Source organism: Astyanax mexicanus, chromosome 11, assembly GCF_023375975.1.
Source record: "Astyanax mexicanus isolate ESR-SI-001 chromosome 11, AstMex3_surface, whole genome shotgun sequence".
Classification (NCBI taxonomy): Eukaryota; Metazoa; Chordata; class Actinopteri; order Characiformes; family Acestrorhamphidae; genus Astyanax; species Astyanax mexicanus.
The window spans coordinates 4510400-4534762 of NC_064418.1; the positions used below are offsets into that span (position 1 = coordinate 4510400).

At 36.2% G+C, this 24363-nt stretch overlaps 1 protein-coding gene across 4 annotated transcripts in view; it reads right to left on the reverse strand.

Moving 5' to 3' along the window:
* Window positions 1–11185: 11185 nt before the first annotated feature.
* dachd (dachshund d) overlaps window positions 11186–24363 on the reverse strand; it is a 173097-nt gene continuing 159919 nt past the window's right edge. For all 4 annotated transcript variants that reach the window (XM_049484720.1, XM_049484719.1, XM_022680623.2 and 1 more), the window contains one exon: window positions 11186–14402. In XM_049484720.1, the coding sequence (XP_049340677.1) occupies window positions 14365–14402 (38 nt within the window). In that variant the 3' untranslated portion in view covers window positions 11186–14364. The remainder of the gene's footprint in view (window positions 14403–24363) is intronic.

Consider the following 24363-nt stretch of genomic DNA (forward strand, 5'->3'; position numbering starts at 1 on the left):
GGAAAACACTAAAAACACATTTGGTGAAGGCATTCCATCATTTTCCCCAAGCTTATGAGTAATTCAATCATTAAACACAGTGCTTTAATTTGAGGGGTTTAAGTTCCCCATTCTAAAGAAATGTACTGACTCAGTATTGTTCACAATGGTGGCCATAAAAACCAGATGTCTGAGGATTTTAATATAGACATCATGATCCCTTGATCCCTGTTCCCGATCACCACCACTGTAAAGGAATCTGTGTCAGGAAAGTTCTCTACAGTGAATCATTTCACATTAAACCACCTTAATTGTGTTGTTTACATCTAAATAATATCTAAACAAATGCATGCAACATTTTGCCAATTATACTGTACTAGAAAAAAAAATAAAAAGTACAATTTAAATATCCCTTTCTACAATATTGAGCTTTTCTTGAAAAAAAAAATCAGAGATGAAAACATATATATATATTAAATGGCAACAAAAAGTCATGGGTCGGTAATGTATAGAGATTAATAAAGTATATATATAAATCTGTATGTTACAACATAGAACATTATGTGACACTATGTTACAGAAACTGTAGTGTATTAGAAAGAAGAGGGGAAGTATGTCTTTCCATCAAATCTAATTTTCTCTCTATACTTTCAATCCTTTATTTTTCTTTCAGTTTATAATACAATATTATAACATTATAACATCTCAAGTAAAAGTATAAAAGTACTGGTTTCAAAACTACTTAAAGTATAAAATTAAATGTAATATAAGAGGAAAAAATAAAGCAATTAAGAACAAAAGCTTAGGCCACGCCCACAGAGTCCTATAATGCACTACAACACCCCCCCTCCCCAAAAAAACACATTTTTCTAAAAGCCATAATGACTATAATGTTATATTATTAAAATGTTAATGTTATTAATGTTGATTTGGGATGCAGTAGGCTCCTATCTGTTTCAGCTGCATATATGCGTATTAAAAATATATATTTTAGTAGAATGTAAATATATTAAATATATTAAAGAAGCTTAGTTGATTCTTAGTTGATTTCCATTGATGGAAAAATATGAGAATATAAACTGTTTTGTCTGTGATGTACACAAAACAGGATTGTAATATTTGAACATAAACTCTATATAAAATTAAAGAATTAAAATCCAAATAACAAAAAATGTTGTAATTGGCTTTTATTGCCCATTGCATTGTTTAGCTTTTTTATCTTAAACCTGATTTTGACCTTTTTATTTCACCAACCATCCCTAAATATTGAAATAAAGATTATGAAAAGTGTTCTAAACAACATACAGTAAAATTAGTCAAAATTAGCTCTTAACTTTGCCTCGGCGGTTCTTTAGTGCTGCCGTGCCCTATAGTCTTGAGGAGTTGCAGTGTTTTCTAGTGCAGTGGGCGGGGCAAATTTAATGTTTCATTGGCTGGTAAACTTTTTCATTGGGTGGTTCATGGTCTATTCTGAGGGATAACAGGCCTCAATACTGTTATGTGCAACAGAACATATTTTAAAAAAGAAAATATGTGATGTCCATTGTAATAGACGCAGGGTCTGAAAGGGTTGTCTTACAGAAAGCAGTGGAAGGGAAAAAATAATAATTCCATTTGTGAGAGAAATAAATGTCTGCAGGATGTTCTCCTGATGTCCGTGTGCTAACAGTGGTGGTCAGTCCCGATGGGCTTCGTCAGCTCTGTCACGCTGAGCTAAAAATCTGTCGTCTACTGTGTCACAGCAGAAAACACATTAAGGTGTGCACGGGCAGTGTGAATTTATGAGGGCCACATGGCTATGACAGATATTCCAAAATGCAACTCTATTTGGTCCCCCCTCTGCTGTGTGTCCATAGCAGTCAGTGGCTAAATTGAAAAATCAATTCCAATTTCAATGATTGGAATAAAGAACACCAGGAGTTGGAGATAAAAAGGCGTTCTTCTCCTGGATCCCCTTTAATTGGAAAGTCATTTCTTCAGGGTATTCTAATGGTTCTGAAGGAAGATTGCGAAATAAAGTTGATGAGCTGGAGGAAGGTTAATAGCTTGTGTGTACACGTGCGCACGGGTGTGTATGTGCGAGGGGGGTGTGTGTTTTCCTTGCACAGCATCCATCCAACCTTTCCTTCTGACAGAGGCTCGAAATGAAGAAAAATCCCAGGCTCTTAAGGCTTGTTCAGGCTTTGCTCTCTCGCCTCTCCTCTTTGTTCTGCTGTGGAGGAACACGGAGCGAGAACTTGACACTGGTTCAGTGACAGTGATCTTGACATTGACATGAAAGGGAATATCCTATTCATTACTGTAAATGTGATCAAAATAAAGTGTCTGCTGTGGACACACACTGTGTATCTACTGTAAAATATATTATTTTGAAATAAAAATAATATAGGTTAATACTTTTCACCTTTAGAAGAAATATAGTAATATAAACTTTAGAATTAGTTTAGGGTCATGTAGAGCTTAGGCCTGGCCCACGTTCTGCCCAAGCCCGAAGAGCCCCACCCCATAAACTGCAATTATGAGCCTGAGCCTGATTTAAACCCTACTTTTTTTGTAAGTAGAGCGTTAAAACAGAGCTTTTTAAAAATATTTTCAGGCTGTTTGAATGAGCAAAATCTGTTCAGAATGATGTTAATTAACATTGCAACACTGAAGAAGCATAGAACTATTATTTAATAAAAATGTTTTTTTAAGCACTGCAAGTCTAAAATGCAAAATGCTCACATGTGCTTGAGCCCCAGACTTGGAGGCACACATTCTAACTTGTGCAACTTTATGCACTAAATACAGTTGAATCATAAGGAATATTTACAAATTAAAGATGCAACACAAACAAGTAAAATCACATATTTGAACAGAGAAAAATAAAACAACCAGTGTAATTTTACTACCTGAAGCAGCAGCTCAACCGAAACATAACTTTAACTATACTTTAACGTAAACCTAAACCTCACCTACTACACTTTAACCTAAACCTAAACTTAACCTACTAGACCTCAACCAAAAGCGAATTTTAACCTATTACACCTCAACCAAAAGCTACATTTTCACCTTAACCTGGAATGTTTCTGAGTTTCCATTCAGTTCTATTTTTTTGAACTTCTTTAGAATTTTTTAGAAGACCAAAAATGGAGTATGAAGGTAGCAGTGCTGACACTGTTTTCTCAGTTCTTCTTCAAGTACATGATAATAGTACATGGTATTTGGCAAAACAGTGTCACCAGAGGATATGAGCTGTATTGTAATAGATGAACCATTAAGACATATCATATGTTTATAAAATGTGTGAGATCTTGTGTTGAGATTTAGCCTAATATACAGTAACTCAGGCTAGAGTTTATTTCAGTACTTTTTTTTATAAAATACACTGACTCAAAATGTGCTCTAGCAAAAAGTTGAGAGGGTTCCTTACGGAAAAGAACCATTTATACATACAGTATAACAGTCCAACGTGTCTTACAAAAGAATGCCTGTAGAACCCTTATTTTAAAGTGTCCCCACAAAAGTCCATTTCTCCACATTTTTCAATCTGTCTCTGGTGCGGCTCTCAGTGCCACTGCTAAACACAACACACAAAGGTCTAACGTGTTCAGTGGTTATTGAAGAAGCAATAGTAATCATTGTGCTAAAGTCTATAAAGCAGATTATGGGGGAGACAGGATATTTACAGATACTGCAAAGGTCAAGAGATTGTCTCTGTCTGGGCCAGACGAGGGGAGGGGGGACGTGATGGAGGGAGGGAGAGAGGGAGAGAGGGAGGAGGGGATGGATGGAGGGAGGGAGGGGAGGAAAAACACACAAGAACTCTGGTTGGTTTCATTTCCTGGGAAGAAAGGAAAAGTTAAAAGGTGGCCCCCGAACAAATGAAACTCAATTTCACGGCACATTATCCCTCCCTGTTCTCTTCTCCTGGCTTTCATTTTCATTAAGACCACAGACAAGCATAAATTAATAATTACTGCCCGAATGTCTAAATGCAGGCCGCACTCCTGTAGCCTTTCATTTTCCACCGCGGCCTTGCATGTTCATGCTTGCAAAATGTTAATTTAGATAATGTGGCCTGCCCCTTGTCAGATAATTCTGTTTGGTGCTCTCACTAATACATAATGGTCTTTCTGATTAGATGACATTAAGTCTATCTCGTGTTCAATCAAGCCATACCGATTACCTTCCTCGTCGACTCAAAGATGTCCAGATGAGGAACAGAGAGTCAGATATTTGGAAAGTCTTTGATAGTTTTGCACTTTATTCGCTTTAATAGTATGGTGAATGTCAAACGAGCCTGAGTCATTAGGCGTAATTAACAAAGCTTTCAGTAATAAAGTTAACAGTGAGCTGGTGCTCGTGTGCTCGTGGGGCAGTCTGGGGGAAAGAGCACCACAGGCTCAGCCACAGTGCAGAGGATATTACGCTTCATAGACTCAGTGGTGAACAGAAATGAAGTTTATAAAGGCTGTAAATTGGGGATGGTTGAGATACAAAAATTGTGTAAAATATTATTAATAAAAATAAAAAGTAGGAGAACTTATGTGTAAGCAGGTAATGGAATTAGATACCTCTAAGTATCTAATTCTATGCAATTCAATTACATCCCTTTTATTTCTATGAATTCCTTAATTTTAACATGTGTCAAAACAGATTTTAGCTTCTTTAAGTTTAGATTCAATTTTGATTCCAAGTTGAGGTGTTAAGATTTTTGCTTGTCTGGGTGCTTCAGTAAATGTACGAAATTCCTTGTGACTAGGCTGTAGTGTCATTTTAGTGGACTCATGTTTCAAACCCACAGTTATGTGTTCAATAGTCAAAACTAGTATAAATAGCCCATCCATTGTTTGACCCCTGTACAACTTCAACATGGCTGGGTAATGCTAAATTGCTGTATAGTAGTACCTGCAGTTAATGACTTTTTGTTAGCTATGTGACAATAAAAAAACACTGGATTAGATATTGGTTGAACTGTAGGGTCTTTAGAATAAATTATATATTTTTTAATGTTACTAAAATGATGAGAGTGTTGTGGGACAACATATAACATCCAGTATCCACCTTCTTTCAAAGAAGAGGAAACCTGCGTTTAAAACTTCCACTCAAAACATCCATCTTCAGAAATAGAGTTTTAATAAAGCAGACGATTTGGGTACTTGTGCAGACTGATTGCCATATTATACTCAGCAACCGGGGTGTTGGTACAGGTGGCTTGGAGATACAGGCAGCTTGGACTGATTCCTATATTATACTCAGCAACCGGGGTGTTGGCACATGCACCTCATGCCAAATGCCATATTATACTCAGCAACCTGGGTGTTGGCACATTCTGCTTGGACTGGTTCCCATATTATACTCAGCAACCGGGGTGTTTTGGCACATGCAGATGTGAGCCTACATAAGGAGAGAATTAGACCTGGATTCAAACTGGACCAAGCCTATGCAACTCAGGCTCAGCATGTGGTGTTCATAAATGTGGGTATTGAAGTACATGTACTTAAGGTCCACTAATGCATGCAGTTCTGCACGTTGTTTGTCAGTGTCAATGGAAAGCTTCCAGTACACATCCTGTCTTCTTATCACGCCGCCATGTTTAGTTAATTCAGAGCTTTATTTGGAAAACAGCAGCTGTAGCCAACTGTACTGCAAATGCAAAAGCAGTGCTAAATTGACCCTGTCGCAGAGAGCCCCAGAGCCCCAGAGCCCTATCGCTTTTATTCGTTGTTCACTGTTTTCCTTAGTTATTGGCTCAAAGTCTCAGTGAACACGAGGAGTCGTTCTCAGTCCTCTCCACCGGCACTAAACAGACTCGACGAGAGCAGAGCAGAGCAGAGCGAAGTGAGGAACGCAGGCATTAGTGCAGTGTGAAATGATTGCCTTCTGGAAGATGTCTTTATGAGCCAGCTCAACGGTAGCCAAGCACACAGTGCTGTGTAGCAACACAGCCATTCTCCATGCCTGGAATATACAGCGCTCATTACACTGCGTATGCTGGATATTCTGCTGTTGGTTCCTCACAGTCATGTTTCTGAGCGAAATGAATTTATTACAATATGTGCATTGGTATGTAACATCTAGCTGCAGGGGCAGGCCTCACTTAAACAGCTGGAGCAGAACAAGACATTAACTGGCTGATATGCTTCCCCACGTTAGAGAAAGAGAAAAAGAGAGAGAGAGAGAGAGGAAGGAATGAGTGCATGCAAACTCCTATACTCAGCTCCAACTATAGTGGAGAGAAAGGGAGAGACTGTGGTCAGATTTGAGTTGCGGATTTTTTCATGAGAACAAAATCCAATCCAATATTCACCTCCTTCCAAAGAACAGAACCTGCATCTCTGGTTGAAGGCCCTGAGTTTAAAACATGTACTTGTACAGACTGATTGCCATATTATACTCAGTAACCGGGGTGTTGATACATGCGTCTCAGGACTGACGGTGTGCGTCCGCTGGCACTTTTCTTCATCGCATGTCGCCATGCCTGATCTCTCGGCTCGCCGCGTGTGGGTGTGTCCGTGGCGTTTTTCAATTCAAATGAAGCGACAGATGTAGTCAATCATAAGTTTAAGATTTTCCATTTTTAGTAAACCTCACTGTGATCTATAGTTCTAAAAAATCCATATTCTGCCATTTTTAGCTTCTCTTCTATGTTTGAAAGGCAGCTGTTCTGTGTATGTGAGACTCGTATGTGTGTGGTGTTGGCGCTTGTTTTTCCCTGATTGGCTGAATGTAGCACGGTGGCCGGATTCATTTGAATAGAGTTGAGATATGCTGAAATTTTTTGCCAAAGGGCAGGGCTGCGCTCAACCCAACGCAAAATGGGCATGTGGTGGCTCTGTCCATTGAAATGAATGGGATGCATCGGGGCTTAAGTGCCAGTGGACACGTGCCACGATTCCCATATTATACTCAGCAACCGAGGTGCTGGTACAGGTGACTTGGACTGATCTACTCAAAGCATCCATCTTTGGAATAGAGTTTTAATGAAGCAGACCTTTTGGGTACTTGTACAGACTGATTGCCATACTATACTCAGCAACCGGGGTGTTGGTACATGCATCTCATGCCAAATGCCATATTATACTCAGAAACCAGGGTGTTGGCACATGCATCTAATGCCAAATGCCATATTTTACTCAGTAACCGGGGTGTTGATACATGCAGCTCAGGCCAAAAGCCATATTATACTCAGAAACATGCAGCTCAGGACTGATTCCCATATTATACTCAGCAACCGTAGTGTTGGAACAAGTGGCTCAGGTCAAATGCTCCAACTTAAGTGGAGAGATTGTGGCGAGACTTGAGTTGTGGATTCTGAGGTGACCCACTCTAAAGAGCTAGAGACATTTAACACTGCGGCGGTGATGGTGGTGATGGTGGTGGTGATGTGTGGTGGTGTCTGTATCTGTGTGTAAGTGTGTATTAAGTGTGTGTATGGAGGGAAAAGAAGTAGCTTGAGATGGGTTGGCAATGAGCATTTGATTGACAGAGCATTTGTGGCTTCATTATTGCCTAAAACTGTCACAGGTCAGATTTCACACACCAGAGACAGAGAAACCTTTTATACGGGCGAGAAAGGGCCGGGCTTGATAATATGAAGTTACACTCGCCCATTGATTGCCACTATGTATGTAGTTTTTTTTTTTTTTTCCTTTTTTTTTTCCCAAGGTTGATTGAAACTTTAACCTCATTTTTAATAAAGAAGAAAAAGCCTGAAACGTTCTAGACCTTGAATTCCTACAATGCTGTGTTGAATTATGCAGCGATCAGTCAATTATTCATCTCAGGCCCTCTCTGTTACAGCCGTGCTTTAAAAAGCATGCAGAATGGGGCTGGGCAAAGCACTGCAGTGTCAACACATTTCCATCAGAACTGCTAACAAGAGAAATTCGTTCGCACAATGTCGATGCACGTTCTTTTTTTTTTCTCTTTTCACTGGATTTCAAGATGAAAAAAGGGAAAAAATGGGAAAAAAACGCATAAGGTCAATCCGCCGTGTGGATCAGAGCGCTGCTTACCGGCTCTCCAGCATGTATAAGAGCTCCAGTACGATACAAAAGAGGTGAATTCTTGAGGAACGGTTGAGGAAAAGTACAGCGAGAGGTTGCCGAGGCCAGGGAACGCCACTTTAACAATGCTGGCTTTTCAACACAAGTTTTTTTTTTTTCTTCCCCTCCTCCTCCTCCCGTGGAATATTGTGCCTATTGAAGCAGAGAGAATGAAAGGTATCATTTTTCAGTAATGTCTGGTGTATTACTGCCTGCGCACATTGCCAAGCTTGAATGGTTTTATTCTGCTAGATATTGTCATTGTTCAGTAACACATGTTTTACAACTCAACCATGAACAATTCTGATTGCCCTTCAGATTAAAATATAAGCACGCCGCTTATGTAATATTATACACCACTCCTTTTTGTTTTTGATACAGGAAATTTACACCCTTCCATTAGCTTTTACAAACAGCAGCGTGATCGCGGGGTTCTGTAAGGCCAACAACTCCACCAAGTTTAAACTATTAAATGCAGTTAACACACTTCAGGTGCGGAGCAGAGACATCAGATCACATCGCATTACAATGCAAAACACTGAGAAAAAAAAAATACAGAATCTTATCAGGAGGATACATATTTGTGTAAAACATAATTTAATATCAGGATTTTCTTAGAGGAAATCTCTGAAATATGATTGGGTGTGGTAGAAAGAAAGAGATAATTACAGACAGAACAGTCTTTTTTATTTTAAACTTAAACTGTAAAACTGAGGTAAAATCAACTGAGCACAACTTATAAAATAAACCTTTTATTTCGACTTTAATTTAACCCTTGTGTGGTGTTCGGGTCTGTGGGACCCGTTTTCATTTTTCATCAAATGATACTAATAAAATATTTTTTCTAACTCAAACTCATTGGCGTTGGCTCATTTTTGTGTGAAACAAATATCAAAACACATTTTCGATAAACACACACTGAACACCCCCCCCCCACACACACACACATTTATATTACATACAGTATGTTTGGCCAAGGGCTAATAAACATTGCTTCATTTGTAAATTTGAAACTAAACAAATTTTCTACTCATATCTTGAGTTTAATTAATTTTCTTTTACATTTTATTTAAAAAACTAATAAAAAAAAAGAGTAGCACTTTTTAAAAGAAATGTAACATAAGAAAGGTAAAGTGCAAATATTAACCATGTAAGCTGTTTATATTGCTTGCAGTTTAGGTGAAGCGAGCATGTGTAAAGCATTTTAATGTAAAATTGCTTAATTTTGCTGAATTAAATACAAGTAACAAAGTAAACGAGTAACAAAAATATGAACACCACACAAGGGTTAAAGAAACATCTGAATTAAAATAAAATAAAAAATTCTCCCAGTTACTGATTTTTGAAAGCTGTTAGCTGTTAAATATTAAATTCTGACTATATTTGGAAAACTATAGATCCAGAAAGTTTATAACTGAACGATGAGGAGAAGGATCATTTTCTTGGTGGCTATAAAACCTGCGAATAACAGCTTTCATTTTATTAAAGGTAACTGTAGGTAGTCTGAATCATCATTTAAAAGACATAAATGTGTTTATTTGTGTTTACAAGACATGAATAAACTTCTTTAGTCTTTACAAATAACTGTAAACTGATACATAACTACCACTCGTTGATTTTGATCTGTTCTAGGGCTACAGCTACTCTTATTTTTAGTGTCATGTGATTCAACTTCAGTCTAATTCTACTGTACTATAAGATGCTGATAAGCTAGTGTGGCATTAATGCTTATCTGTTTAGTTTCAAATCATTAAATATACAAAAACACTGTTGCTTTAGTTGGGATATAAAAATCAATAAAACGTTTATATTTTTCTTTGTAGACTCTCTCAAGTTTCTTTTTGTGGGCATTAGACTTTAATTGGACTGCTACTAAGAAATGAAAAAAAATATAAAAATGGTCTTGTAAGTTTATTATGGCCTCAATGTCAAAAACTGTCAAAAAAGTTCCTTTTCAATAGATAAATCAGCAATTTCATGAATCCTATTGGATGGCTCTATTAGAAACACAGTTTCTCTTAGGAAAATGTTTGTGCACATTACACATTTTCTTAAATATATAAGTAAAAAAAGTGAAAGGTTGTTTTTTTATATAAATCCTATTTTGCTGAATTTTACATATTCTGTATGTGCCATTCATTTTGTGCACTATAGATTAATACTTAAAGTAACTATACATTACTTTTATACTTTAAGTAGTTTTGAAACCAGTACTTTTAAACTTTTACTTAAAGAGTAAAAAGCTTCAGTTGATACTTCAACTTCTATTACAAAAGTATTTTAAACACTAGTACCTATACGTCTAATTACAGAGTAATGAAGGTGAATACTTTCATTAGCTTTGCTGTTCAAGTTGATATTGGTGATGTTAAAACTTTATCACCAATCGTTATTTTTTGTAAATATCATTTATATTAATCTGGCTCATTTGGCAGAATTCTAAAGTGTCTCTTTTAAACTAAAAAAATGTATTTCATTCAGTACTCAGAAACTGTGTTATTATATGCGTCTTTATTGTTTGACATTATCACTAATTAAATATAAAACAATAATAGTGTGCTTATATGTTTAGTAGGCCTGTTTAAACTATACAAGGCTGCTTTTACTGATGAACATGTGATCTTACATGAATATACAGTAAATATAACACACACAAAGATGGAAAAAAGATGTGAAAAACACACATTTTCATGGTTTCAATGTTTATGTTTCCTTTACTGCAATACAAAGTGAAGGGAAACAATCTCCTCATAAATCCCGCTACAGTTTCTGTACATTAAAAATCTGCTCAGGTTTACTTTAATCACATCAATATTTCACTTGTATGAACAAATATATTGAATGAAATAAAGGAAATACCATAAATCATGGATGTTGAATGCAATCTGGCACAGTGTAATTGTTTTACCAGCCGTATTTTAGTCCTTGAACTTCAGATTCAAGGTCATGACCTTACCATGAAAAAAACATGTGCAACCCATAGATAGTAGAGTAGAGTTTGTGTAGAGTTCATATCTAACCATGAGGTGCTACATTATGTGTGTTTTTCTTTTATTATGAAGAATCCTGGAGAATTCAGAACTGAGAGACTTAGAACTGAAGCAGTGATTAATCAGGTCATTGACCCAAAATGAGTCTGAAAAGGTCTTTTTGGGCAGAACGAGCAAAAAATACTGTAAAACACATTGCTTTTATTATCAACACTAACTTTATATACATGTGAAATACAGGAATGACAGGCAAGAAAAAAAACCCGACAGACTCTAGTCGTGAGGAGAGGATACATGATTCCGTCAAACAGAATTTAGTAGCAGGAGTTTTTTTTTATTTTTTACAGGAAATCTCTGAAGAGATTATTTTAAACTTGATTTTTTTAGTTTTTAGGAAAAACTGATACAAAACTGCCACCCAGCGACTGATTGTTCTTTAATCCCTGTAAAACTGAGGTCAAATCAACTGAGCACGACTCCAAAAATAAACCTTTTAACTCAACTTTAAATCAAACGAACGTCTTATCCGTTCGTTCTTAACCAGACTGGGATTGGTGCTGGTTTTGTACAGCTACAATAGCAGGTAAAGAGGTATAAAATCACATCACAATGAGAACACGAGAAACACAATGTTACTTGCACTGTATGGGAGAACATTTGAGGAAATTTTGGAGATAAAATATATTAAAAGTACAGTAATAGATTAAACCCCCTCAATCGTTCATCTGGTAAGAGCATAAGAGCATAGCTTGGCTTCCAGTGTAGAGGAGAGAGAGACTGCAGTGTGTGGGAAACTGTTTTTGTCCTAGAATAACTGAGCTTTTCCAATGAATAAACACAAATACTGTATATTAATCATATATCAATATTTCTGTGTGTTGGGAGAATCGAAATAGATCTGAATTGATCTAAATAAAAAGCACATTTTACAAAGTACAGTTTTTTTTAATGCTAAAAAAATAATTATTAAAGATAAAACTCAATCAATATATGGTTATACATTAGAAGAGCTCAGTTAAAAAAAAAAAAACTAATATAATTCCTAATGCTGTTTAAGTCTTTGTTTGGAAAATCTGCCCTTTTGTTTTGCCCTTTAGAAAACAATAGCAAGAATAGGAAGAACTGAACTTGATAGGTATGATATGCTATGTGTCAATATACTGTATCAATATACTAATCAATATATTGAGTGTGTATATATATTAAATAATTTTTTTATTGTAATCTGCCCAACGAATGGAGCATGTGCTGAGAACATAATTTGGTCTTGATCCGACCCAGCTATCAAATATTCTGCTTTATAATTAAAGTTAAGCTGATGATAAGGAGTAGTTTAATCTGATATATTAGCCCAAATGCTATCACAGATATATGCAGTGGAACACAGAATCTTCTCATTATATTTACTTTCTTGCTCTCGCACCAGACCACTCCGACCAATCAGAGGAGACAATGTGCTTGCATGGTGTATTGGTAGTGCAATTTGGTGCGTTTAGGTTTATGCCTGTGTGAAACCAAACCAAACAGTGGGAGAAACGCTATTACGGAACAAGTGCTATTAATTGCAGTTAATCATATATATATATATATATATATATATATATATATATATATATGTTGATTCACTACAACTGGCAGGTCCTTTTAGTAGGTGTACTGGCAGCAAGGGAACTACTAAAATGATGCACAATGGGTTAATTTATCCTGATTTCTGTAAGTAAAGTCTAGGTAAGTGCTTGCCCGAAACAATGCAATAAATGCAAACAATTACTTATTGTTCCTTTCTATATTTTTTTTATATCTCATTATTAACTTGATTTTCTTTACCTCAAAATTTATTGTATCATATTTTTAAAAACATACTGGAATAGGATTCAGCTGTCAACTCTGTTCAGTTCAGTTGTGATGCTCTTGCTGTTTGGACAGTGAGTGTTTGCATATGTTTATATTGTAAAACCAACACAAGAAAGAGATGCTTTTAAATATAATACAGTTAACACAGCTGATGATCTACAGTATATTGGAGTAGGGGTGGGCGATATGGCAAAGTGGCACAATATAGCCCTACTTAAATACTTAAATATTTTAATCATGATAGAATATCTGTAGAGTATCTGGTAGAAAAAAAACACCAGTAGTGCCATAGTAGTTATACAGTAATTAATACAAATAAAATATAAAAAACTGTAAGAAAACTAAGATTACTAAGATTTGTGTGAATGAGTATTGAGTAAAACCCAATTAAACAAGACTAAAGACGCTCTTTATGTCAAAAAACATGCATTTCCTTCCATTTTCTTTTATTTGTATGTTTAAAAAAAGCAATTTAAGATGAATCAACTCATCACAACACAGATAAAATATCCTCATATTGCCCACCCCTACCAAAAAGATGTGAAATAACGCTTTTAGTCAAATTCATCAGGGCGTAAGTGAACCAACCCTAGTTGTTCAACACAGTTAAGTATTTATTGAGTAACAGGAATTCAGGACAAACATTTACATGCCTGCATGCTTCCACCGTAATGGCAGCTATCTGAAAGAATGATGGCTCAGAAACAAATCTATAAATTCAATATAAATGTTGGTATTGTTTTCCTAATAGTTCTACTGCATACACAATACCGTCTTTAACTTTATATACACATAACAAAGTGAGCGGGTTAACCTAGTTTCTGTTCTCGTATATACAACAATGATAAAAATGAAACTTGATTGTATTTTTTTTTCTAATTTAGAAAACATTTAAAGCAAAGATTAGTCGTTTCTATTGATCAACATATATTCAAATTCACATTTCCAGAGGCTTTTTTTTCAACTCCAAGCTTCGATCTTTCACAACTTGGCAATAAGCTATGACATTAAGGATTTATTTATTATTTTTTATCTTTTAATACAAAACAAAAAAACCCTGGATCAGAATTTCTTTCTCAAAGCTTTCTCGCTGGTTTAAATACAGTATAAAAATCTTCAGTGCTGTGAATTTTGTTGTAAATATAATCACCGAGTGTACCCTGCGGTACATTTTACTGTGCTCAAATTGTCGCCTTCCGAAAGAGCTGACATGATAATCCCATATCTGTCGCAATATGTTGTTGTTGTCGTCGTCGTTGTTGTTGTTGTTGATGATGATGATGATGATGATGGTTATGGTGATACTGGTGAGAAGAAGAGTCCTAATTCTACATTCTGACTCGACCCTTCCTTCAGCTGCGGGCCGAACTCAGCCCTCTCCATGGAGCCTCTGCGATCAGCCTGACCTGTTTCTGTAACTATTAAAAATACCCTTAAACAGGATTCTCTTCATATGATAACTCTTCAGAATCTTCATATGACAGACTTCATAAGTCCTCCACACCTTCCCATCAGTACATCACTGTGGTCTTCAAAAATAGTCTTCCATCTGTAGACCAGAAGAAAACAACAATATGAGTTAGTAAACTGGAGATTAAAGACTGACTTCCTAATTAAATACACAAATCTAAACCTTTGTCCCTTTTTAAACTTTAAATGACTAGTAGCGCACCATATTATAAGGTGCGCTATCAATACATGTTTATTTTCATTCAAAAGATAAACTGGATTATAATGCGCATTTTATGCGCAACACTAGTAAGGAACAGCGGTGTCGCCATGTCACCATGCTAGTAAAAAAATAAAAGTAAAAAAAAAACATTTTCTTTCAAAGTCAAACGAGTACTTGATGTTAATCTACACAGAGTTCTCTCCTCAGTTTTTAATCTTAGATTAAATGATTAAAATAGATTAAAATTACATTAAATGATGCCTGACAGCGCTACACTGAGAAAACCTGTATGTTGTGGTAAGCCTGTTTTAACATGGTGAACACACACAGTACAGTCTGATATACTCGCCTCTGAAAAGTGAAAGAGCTAGCGCTGTGGTTAGCAGCTAATGCTAATACTGCTCCAGCCTTAGTGCTGGAGAAACTTCACTGAAACTCACCCTTATAACTCTGTACTTCAGTAGAGAGGCTTTACTGCTCCTTAATACCTGACTGGTAAAATTCATCCATAAGGTGCACCAGATTATAAGAACATTGTTGATTTTTGGGAAAATTAAAAGATTTTAAGGACTCCTTATAGTGCAAAATATACGGTTTTAGTCACATGAACCATTCACACCTGCTCAGTTCTTACATCTTGAGTTTTAGGATTATATTTGAATAATACCAAGCCACATAAACACATCCAAAACACATTTAAAACAGATACAAATCCAAATCCCTCAAACCATTTCAGTAGATGTTCTGAGAAACATTTTATAGAGCCACATTACAGCAGTGTAATCAGAACAAGTACAGTACAATGTAACTCCCGATAAAGTTAACATTTTTTGTGTTACCCATGTAAAGTAAAGTCTTATCTAATAAAAATATTAATGCACTTCTTAGATTTTAGAAGATGAATGGAACTATTTTAGAAATGCTGTGTTGGAGTTGTTGGAACATAATAAAAACAGGCATTAATTAACAGAGATATGACTCCAGTCTGATATTGGGTATCAGTCTGATATCAGGAGAAAATGCTGGATCAAATTTAGCCTGAACACAAAACAGCACACAAACACTCACACTGTATAATATCATAAGTGCGGGTGTGTGTGTGAGAGTTTGAATAGTTTGAGCTTGACTTTACAGTGTATTTTAGATGTTTTAGTTTCTGTTCTGTTAAAAAAAAGAAGCTTTTTTTAAAGTTTGGTGCCATTATTATTTTTTAATAAAGTGTGGAATCAATATAATTAAGCAAAGTCTCAATAATCAATATCAGAATATCAGATATTTATATATTCTATAAATTCTATATTAAGAAATGTCTCCACTCTGCTGCTGTTGTCACACTGATGTGATGAGAGATGAAAAGGTAAATGCTCTTTTTTTTTCATCCTGCTAATAAACGAACGCCATTTCCTGTCACACCTTGACCTAACGCCCTGGCGTACTTTAAATCTATGATAAAATAAAAATGCTAATTCTCGTGCATGTTTGAGCAGCGCCCTGTCTCTCGTCTTACAACTTATTCATAAAACGATTGCACGAACATGACTCTACAATGGACTCCGGCACCTGGAGGAAAAAAGGGAAAAAGAAAGAATAAAAAAAAAAAAATCCTGCTGGAAGACTCACAATCAGCAGTTCATGGTCTGAGTGTTCCCTGGACTGTGAGTCACGCGTGTGTGAGACATGTCTTTTGACACGCTTGTTGGAATATTATATTGCACTCATGATGTGAAGCGCTTTATAAATGACACTTCCTGGGTGGAAACGGCGTTTATTGAAAAAAAGAAAAAAAAAAAAAAAAAGTTGGCCATTCTTCTCGGCCGCTATCTCCCGACACCCGCAATCTAACGAGCTCTGTCCATTTCCAGGGAACACTGGAGGTGAGCGCATGCCTGAGTGAGCAGCGGCCTCTCGCTAGCTCAGCGGCGCTGGTAAAAGCATCTGTTAGGCATGACTCGGGAGCTTGTTTGACGTTTATTACCCGAACGTTTCCTCTTGTTCACGAGGACGCTCCGTTTCTGCCTTTAAGGAATGTTTCCTCTCTTTGGCAGCCCGTGCTAAATAATTCAGATTTGAAAGGGAAAAGAACACCCAAAGACATAAAGCAGTGACAGAACGAGGAAACACAGCGGTGCTCGTCTGAACAAGACAGTCAGCACGACGGGATAAGAGCCGAGAACTGAGGACTCGGGTAGAACTAGCACACTGTGGAACAGTATACTAGTATTATTTTTAGAGAGAGTACCTGTCATATTTTACTATTTTTTACATTTTTTTTTCTCCAATTTTCAATCAAATTGGGCTCCCCCTATCATTAGTGACACCCCAACACCAGGAGAGTGATATTTGACATTTATTAAGTCAAATACCACCTTTTTCTGAACTGCTGTTAAAGCAGCATTGCCGAGGTTGCTTGGAAGAAAGCGCAGCGACTCAGTTCTGATACATCAGCTCACAGATGCAGCCTTGTGCTGATCGACATCACCCTTTAGGAGTGATGCAGAGAAAAGAGCGCCATCTACTTACCAAGAGACAGCAAAGACAATTGTGCTTTCTTAGGGCTCTGGCAGCTGATGGCAAGCTGCATGACCAAGATTCGAATCAGCGATTTCCCAATCATAGTGGCAGCACTTTAGACCACAGGAACACTTGGCGCCCCGGGTATCCAATCATATGTGACGCTTGTTAATCACCAGCAACCCCGTGGGAAAAAAGCATTTTTTTAGCTTTAGTTTTAGCTTTTAGCAATAACAAAGCAATTAAAATATTTTGTTTATTATGTTTTTTTAAAGCTACATAATTTCATTCTTGAAAATTTTGAAACTCATAAACTATAATATGCTAAAATTACTGTATATGTTTATCTTTTAGGAATCAATCCATATGTGGAATGTGTTTGATGGATAAGAAGTTGGAAGTAATTTAAACTAACAGAGAACATTAAGAGAATGTTTTTTAGCAATGTTTTAAAAAGTTTCCTTTTAGCCTGTAACGTTACAGAAATAATGTTTTAGGAATGTTCTGAAAACATGTGATATAACATTATTAGAACTTTTTTTACATACTGTGCACAAGATTTTCCTGATTCAATTATTACTAATATTGTGGAAAAGTAATGATAAAAGTAACAACTTCCATTGGTTCAAACAATATTGCTGTGACTTTACCAAAAAAGTTTAAAAACCTTAAAAAAAGAAAAAAATGTTCAAAGAATGTTAACTGTTGTTAACCAAAAATTATTTGTTAGCTAAGATACTACTAAATATACACTGACCTTTAGTAGATTTTATTAGGCGAACATACTCTATCACTATTGTCTATTAGTAGAGAGTCGATTAGTGGTATAATCAGGTTGAATTAAGTCCAATCCCTTCTTTAATTAAATTTAGTGACTCAAAATGTGTTCCGACCAAACAGCAGAAGAAGGATAAAGAAGTTAAAGGGTTAAGTTCGCCTACAGAAACTGTTTTTTTTCCCGCGCAAATAAAACCGTCTGTGTTTTTGGAACTCCAAACAAAGTGCTCATAAATCATCCCAACATTCTGACTTTCCTGCTTTTAGCTAATAATCTGGTGTCCGCTGCAAGAAATGTTGATTAATATGAGCTCGGAAACCCCGTGAACTTTGATTAATTGTGGCCTAGCTGTGCACAGTGCTGCGCGCAGAACAACAAAGCCTTGATACAGGGACAGACAAACAGTAGGGCTAATTACAGCAAGAAGACCCGAGTCTCGGAGGTACTGCACTCTGGCCCGCGCCATTCAACCAACGCTGTAAAAGTCATTACTGTGAGAATTGCGCTGCTGAAAATAATGCAGACGGAGGTACGGTCCTGACGGTGCAGTAAGTAGGAGTAGCAGTTAATTGGGCACGACTTCGAATTTCTCCACCATGTGCTTAAGGCTTTAGATTGTTTTCCAGCACTACGGTTTGTCGGAAAATACCACAAAATTTTCGGAGACACAGAGCCTAAAAGAATCATTAACCTATTCAGCCCTTTAAAGCATCTTCTCTCATTAAAGCCTGCAGTGTGTGCATTCTACAGCCTGAGCTAACTGCAACAGCCTGCAACAGTGGTGGATTTCATCTAATAAATTACAAAACAAACAAACAAATAAAAATAATTACCTATAAAATAGTTCGTTTATTAATGGTTACTAATTGGGTTATAAATGCCTTAAACATGATTAATAATCAGTTATAACACATACGTGAAAAGGGCAACAATATAGATGGCTGTGGGTTCACTATTTGTGTGCCTGCTGGAAAATGAAATCCCCATCTCTTTAAAAGATTTTGTGGGAAAACACTGCACTGATTTTTTGGACTTGATAATAAAACACAGTGGATCAACACCAGCAGATGACATGCCTCTCCAAACCATCACTGATCATCAGTAAATTTTACATTTCATTTAAAGTAAATTAAGGGAGCAGAGTCTGGAGGAAGAGTGGAGCGACACACAGTCCAAACTGCTCGAGGTCTAGTGTGAAGTTTCCACCAATCAGTGATGGTTTGTTTGGAGAGACATGTCATCTGCTGGTGTTGATCCACTGTGTTTTATTATCAAGTATAAAGTCAGTGCAGTGTTGCCTCCCTTTGCTGACAACTTTTATGGAGATGCAGCGCTTTCATTTTCCAGCAGGACTTTCAGGAGTTTCACATTTTGAACTGATTTATCAATTGAATTATGAATATATATTTTTTAATGTACTAGAATGCATAACAATGCACAAAATTGTGAATAAGAATTACAGTAAAGACATAAAATGCAGCCTTAATATAACCACTGAAGCAGTGCAAGCCTGTACACTGCTTTAATTCCAGCTGTAGGTATAAACTGCTTATAAACTGCATTCAGGATCTTGTTTCATGTGAAATCAGAGCTGTAGTACTGGGTTGCCTTCATGTGCCTGTAGGGGCCTCAGGCAGTGGCTCTTGCAGATGTAGCAGGATGTGTAGAGTAACTGCTACGAAACCTCTCTATTCATCTCAGCAATGCTTTAATGCAGATAAGTGGCTTATTACTGGCAGAACGAAAGGAAGCACATGACGGGGGAGCTGCATGCACTTCCTGCGCAAAATAAGAAGCAGGAGAAAAAAGAAGCTCAACCCCTCTTACTTCAGGACTTTGATGTCACGCGTCATTTTGTAATTTGTATTTTAATATGGAGAGCGCGCTCGTTTGCTTTCGAGGAAACGTGTTTGTGTATCTAGGTACCACGTTATTTCACAGGGAACTAATCATGAATTTATCAATTAGCATATTCATTCCAGGTCCAGTGGAGTGTAGGTACACTGTGAAGCGTAGTAGAGGAGCTTCGTCTTTTCTTTTTTCTTTTTTTTTTACTGAGAGTAAAAAATCGGATTCTTGCCATGTTGTTTTATGAACGAACCGCCTCATTAAAATATGTTAAAACTTTGGCATTTTTATATTCAAATCAAGATGAAAAGTTCATTAAAGAGGATAAATATTTCATTAGATGCTAAATAAAACAAAGGGAAATTTTGGCTTCTCTCAGCATAAAATTCCTTTGAAAGATTAATTAATACATGTAAATTATGCAAATTATGCCCATGCAAATATTTTATGAAGACAATTAAGGGAACCATTAATTACGGCCTTTTTTGCTTCAGTGACATTCATTCATTTAATTTTAATTTCACTTTAACTGTTTTGATGTTTAATCTTGCAACAAAGAACTTTATCTCTCCTCGCAGGGTCATGTAAACCCGCCGAAACACGTCAGGAGGCGGAAAGCGAGAATCGGAGGAGATACCGAGGAGATACTGCGCTCGGTGTCGGGCGGAATTAGCGGAGAGATGCTCTCCCGGAAGCGCGAGGCCTGGGAAAAACAGTCAGGCTTATACTTGGAATGGATTCAAAATGCTGGAAAAGCAATTAATAAACAGAGACTGCGTTAATATAGCAGAATTACAGAGTGTGACAAAAGACAAATAGAAATAATTAGTTCTCTGAAATTATGCCCTCATTAATTTTTTCAGTTTTTTTTTTAACAGGGAAGAGGGCCACATTTTTGTTGGGTTCGGTTGTGTATGCACAACATGTTAGGTATTTCTTTCTTCTCTTGAGCCTGTGTAATTCATCAACATCGTTTTTTTTCTCTTTTTTTTGCCATTTGAGAGTAATTATGCAGCATTGGTTGTAGGCTACAGCAGTAATGACACGGATCCCAGACAAATGTGCTTCTAATTGAACAGACATGCATTGTTCAACACTTTTAAAGAAAGTGGATTCTTCAGGGCACTACAAAAGCCTGGGACAAACACTTTATTTGGGAACTTTTAACTATTCGGATATATTTGGGTTTAAGCTTTAAGTGAAGCTAAGCAGACGTGAATAACGTGATTATACTGTGTATTATAAACGGTTCTTATTTAACCCTCCTGTTATTTTCAATTGTCAGGAACAGCAATGGTGTTCCCGGGTCCTGCATGTTTAATCTTTTGGTCTGAAACCAAAAAAATCCTAATAATCAATGCGAATATTTCATTACTAACTCTATTGCAAATTGTTTTATCAATATTTAGTGGAATTGTGTTCCTTACATTTAACAGGTAATGGTTCGATTAGGGTAATTTACTAGTATTTCATTAAAAATAAATTTTTTTCACTACTTTACTACGTTTGAAAGAAACATATAACATAAAACACAATAGTTTTACATAACATTGAAACATAACACTGCCCATTTTGAAAATATGTGAGATGAACCATTTTTTAATTTTATGTTGATTACAGTAATTAAGGCAAACAGACAAAGTATCACACTGAAATACTTTTAAATATTTTTCCTAGATCTTCAAAATTCCTCTTTAAAACGGGTCAATTTGACCCAGAACATAACAGGAGTTTTAACTCAGGTTAAATAAGAAAGCAATTACGCAAACGCCCTGCTTTTAAACACAGCGGCTTTCATTTCCTTCTTCTTCTTTTTTTTTGGCTCAGCTTTAAATGAGAGCTTCTAAATATAACAATTAATGCAGAAATATGATTCATCCTCCATATAAAAAAGGGTTTTATCATAATGTGCATAACTTTATGTCCTAGAACAAATTTACTCGGGCCCCAGTTATCAGTTGTGTGACACTTGATTTAGTGGGGTTAAAAGACTATTCCTTCCATTGAAACCTTCCTTCACAAAAATATCTTTTAAGTAGGCTAATCAAACTGGGTTATGGGGCTTTTACATGTGACATGTGGGTATTAAAGTGCCATTTCCCACATTTCATAGCAATTTCCACGGACTATTTTCAAAGGGAAATGGAGACCACTCAGAGCGATAAGGCTGGTGTTCGGGCGGCGCTGCCGGGTAGAGTTATTTAAATGCTCAGACGTGTACTACTCGAGATGGAGCTCCGCATCCATTCTGTGAGTTCAACACGGAGGCAGCGGCAACAACAACAAATATCACAGCAAGACAGCCTCCCTACTTGTGGCTTTATTTACATACTGTTTTCCATTCTCTAATCAAAAGGGGCTGTGTGCTAATTAGCTGAAAATGTTTTGAACGCTTCATTTCTACCCTTTTTTTCCCCCAAACCCTCACGCATTCCCAGGCTGACGACAGATATTGTCAGACAGGATGATTCCTCGTTTTCCTCTGAGCGTAACTTTCTGTTACAGGTGGGAAATGTGATGCTCACCACCTGTGGTTCTAAAAATGCAGCAGAGCAAGCAGTTAAATACTGGAATGCATTACAAAACCCCTCTCAAGTGAATTACACGGTTAGTTAGCAGAAGCTTCACAATCTTTACACCACCACAACCTCAATGGATTCTGTATTTGATATACGATATATGGTTTAATGCATGCTGTGCTCATATGTATGTGTCGTGGTATATCAATTTCTTATATATTACATAGTATGCAATATATAAATATAAGTGATGGGACACTTACAGGCACGTATCTCTTAAAAGCAGCATTTCATGAGTTTTATTTTTATTTTTTTCCACAGCCACATGTGTACTATAACCTCCAAAAATTGAATATCATTGAAAAGTTACTTTATTTCACTAATTCAGTTCAAAATGTGAAACTCATATATTATATAGATGTATAGAGTGAAGTATCTCCAAAAATCAGTGTCACAGAAAATTAGAATATTATATATATATATATATATATAAGACCAATTGGTACTTTTGGCAGTGTGGGCAGTGTGCCAAGTCCTGCTGGAAAATGAAATCCGCATCTCTTTAAAAGCTGTGAGTAGCAGATAAAACACTGCAGTGACTTTGGTCTTGATAATATAACACAGTGGACCAACACCAGCAGATAATTAAAATTTTATATAATGCACTTTTTTAATACGAAACTTAAGCTCTCTGTGGCTTATCTAGAAATATTTAAATAGTTAACAGCTCTGGAGAAAGTTTCTTAATCTAGTTCATTCTCTTAGGATTAAAGTTTAAGACTGATGTAAGAGTAAGGGTTCGTTTTTGGGGTTTTAGGGTTCAAGTTAAAAGGTAAAGTTTAAGGTTAAGAGTCTAAAAAGCATCTATTCAGCAACAACAACAAAAATCGTAATAACTGAATTAATAATCCTCTTGTTTAATGAACTGGGTCCAGTTTCCCAAAAGCATGTTATCTTTAAGAACATCTCATCATGGAGCTATCATGTTGGTATTGTTGTATAAATTTGATGATAAGATGGAAAGCACTTTTGTTCTTGTTGGATGCGCTATGTTTTTTTTTTCTTCCTCAAATGAGAGCATGAGATTATTCAAAGAGTAGGAATGGTACACATATTTGTAAACGCTTATTACAGTATATTTACATCAGAGTATTGATAAAAATATATTATATATAGGACATATAAATATATTTATAACATTCATTTCCATTCTTTTGTTTTCAACAACATCTGGGAAGCATCTTGTTATTAAATTAGAGAGCAGTAGATTAAATGGCAGCCGTGGCTCGTGGGTCTGTGGAAAGGGGTTAAGTTACTCATTCTCAACAATGGAGTTCAAGCCCAGTGCTGGGAAGTACTGCTAGAGCGCCTAATGCTACATTCCCGCCAATCGAATTATGTCATACTGGTGCTGCGCTTGTTAGGTAACTTGAGCTATTCAGTGGAAACTCGTATCAAGATGATAATAATAAAAATAATGTTTTTTTAGCACGTCCCTAAAAATGCATCATCTTTTATGTAGTTTCGAATTCAACTAAAATAGCGCATATGGAATTCCAGTACAGGCCAAAAGTTTGGACTCACCTTCTCATTCAATGCGTTTTCTTTATTTTCATGACTATTTACATTGTAGATTCTCACTGAAGCATCAAAACTATGAATGAACACATGTGGAGTTTTATGTACTAAACAAAAAATGAGCTGAACCTCCACAGTCACCGGACCTGAACCCAATCCAGATTTAGGGTTTGAAGCTCTTGAAGCTCATTGAGAGAATGATGCCAAGAGTGTGCAAAGCAGCAATCAAAGGAAAGGGTGGCTATTTTGAAGAAACAAGAATATATATTATTTTTGTTAAGTACATAAAACTCCACATGTGTTCATTCATAGTTTTGATGCTTCAGTGAGAATCTACAATGTAAATAGTCATTAAAATAAAGAAAACGCATTGAAGAAGAAAAGGTGTGTCCAAACTTTTGGTCTGTACTGTATAGATTTTGATGCATCTCTCCAGAGGTGGAAAGTAATGAATTACATTTACTCAAGCTACTGTAATTGAGTAGATGTTATGAGTAATTTGTAATTTTTAAGTAGTTTTTAAAATAGGCAATTTTACTCAAGTACATTTTTACACAAGTAATTTACTTTGCTACAAATACTGCCTGAAAGGTCCAAATTATTA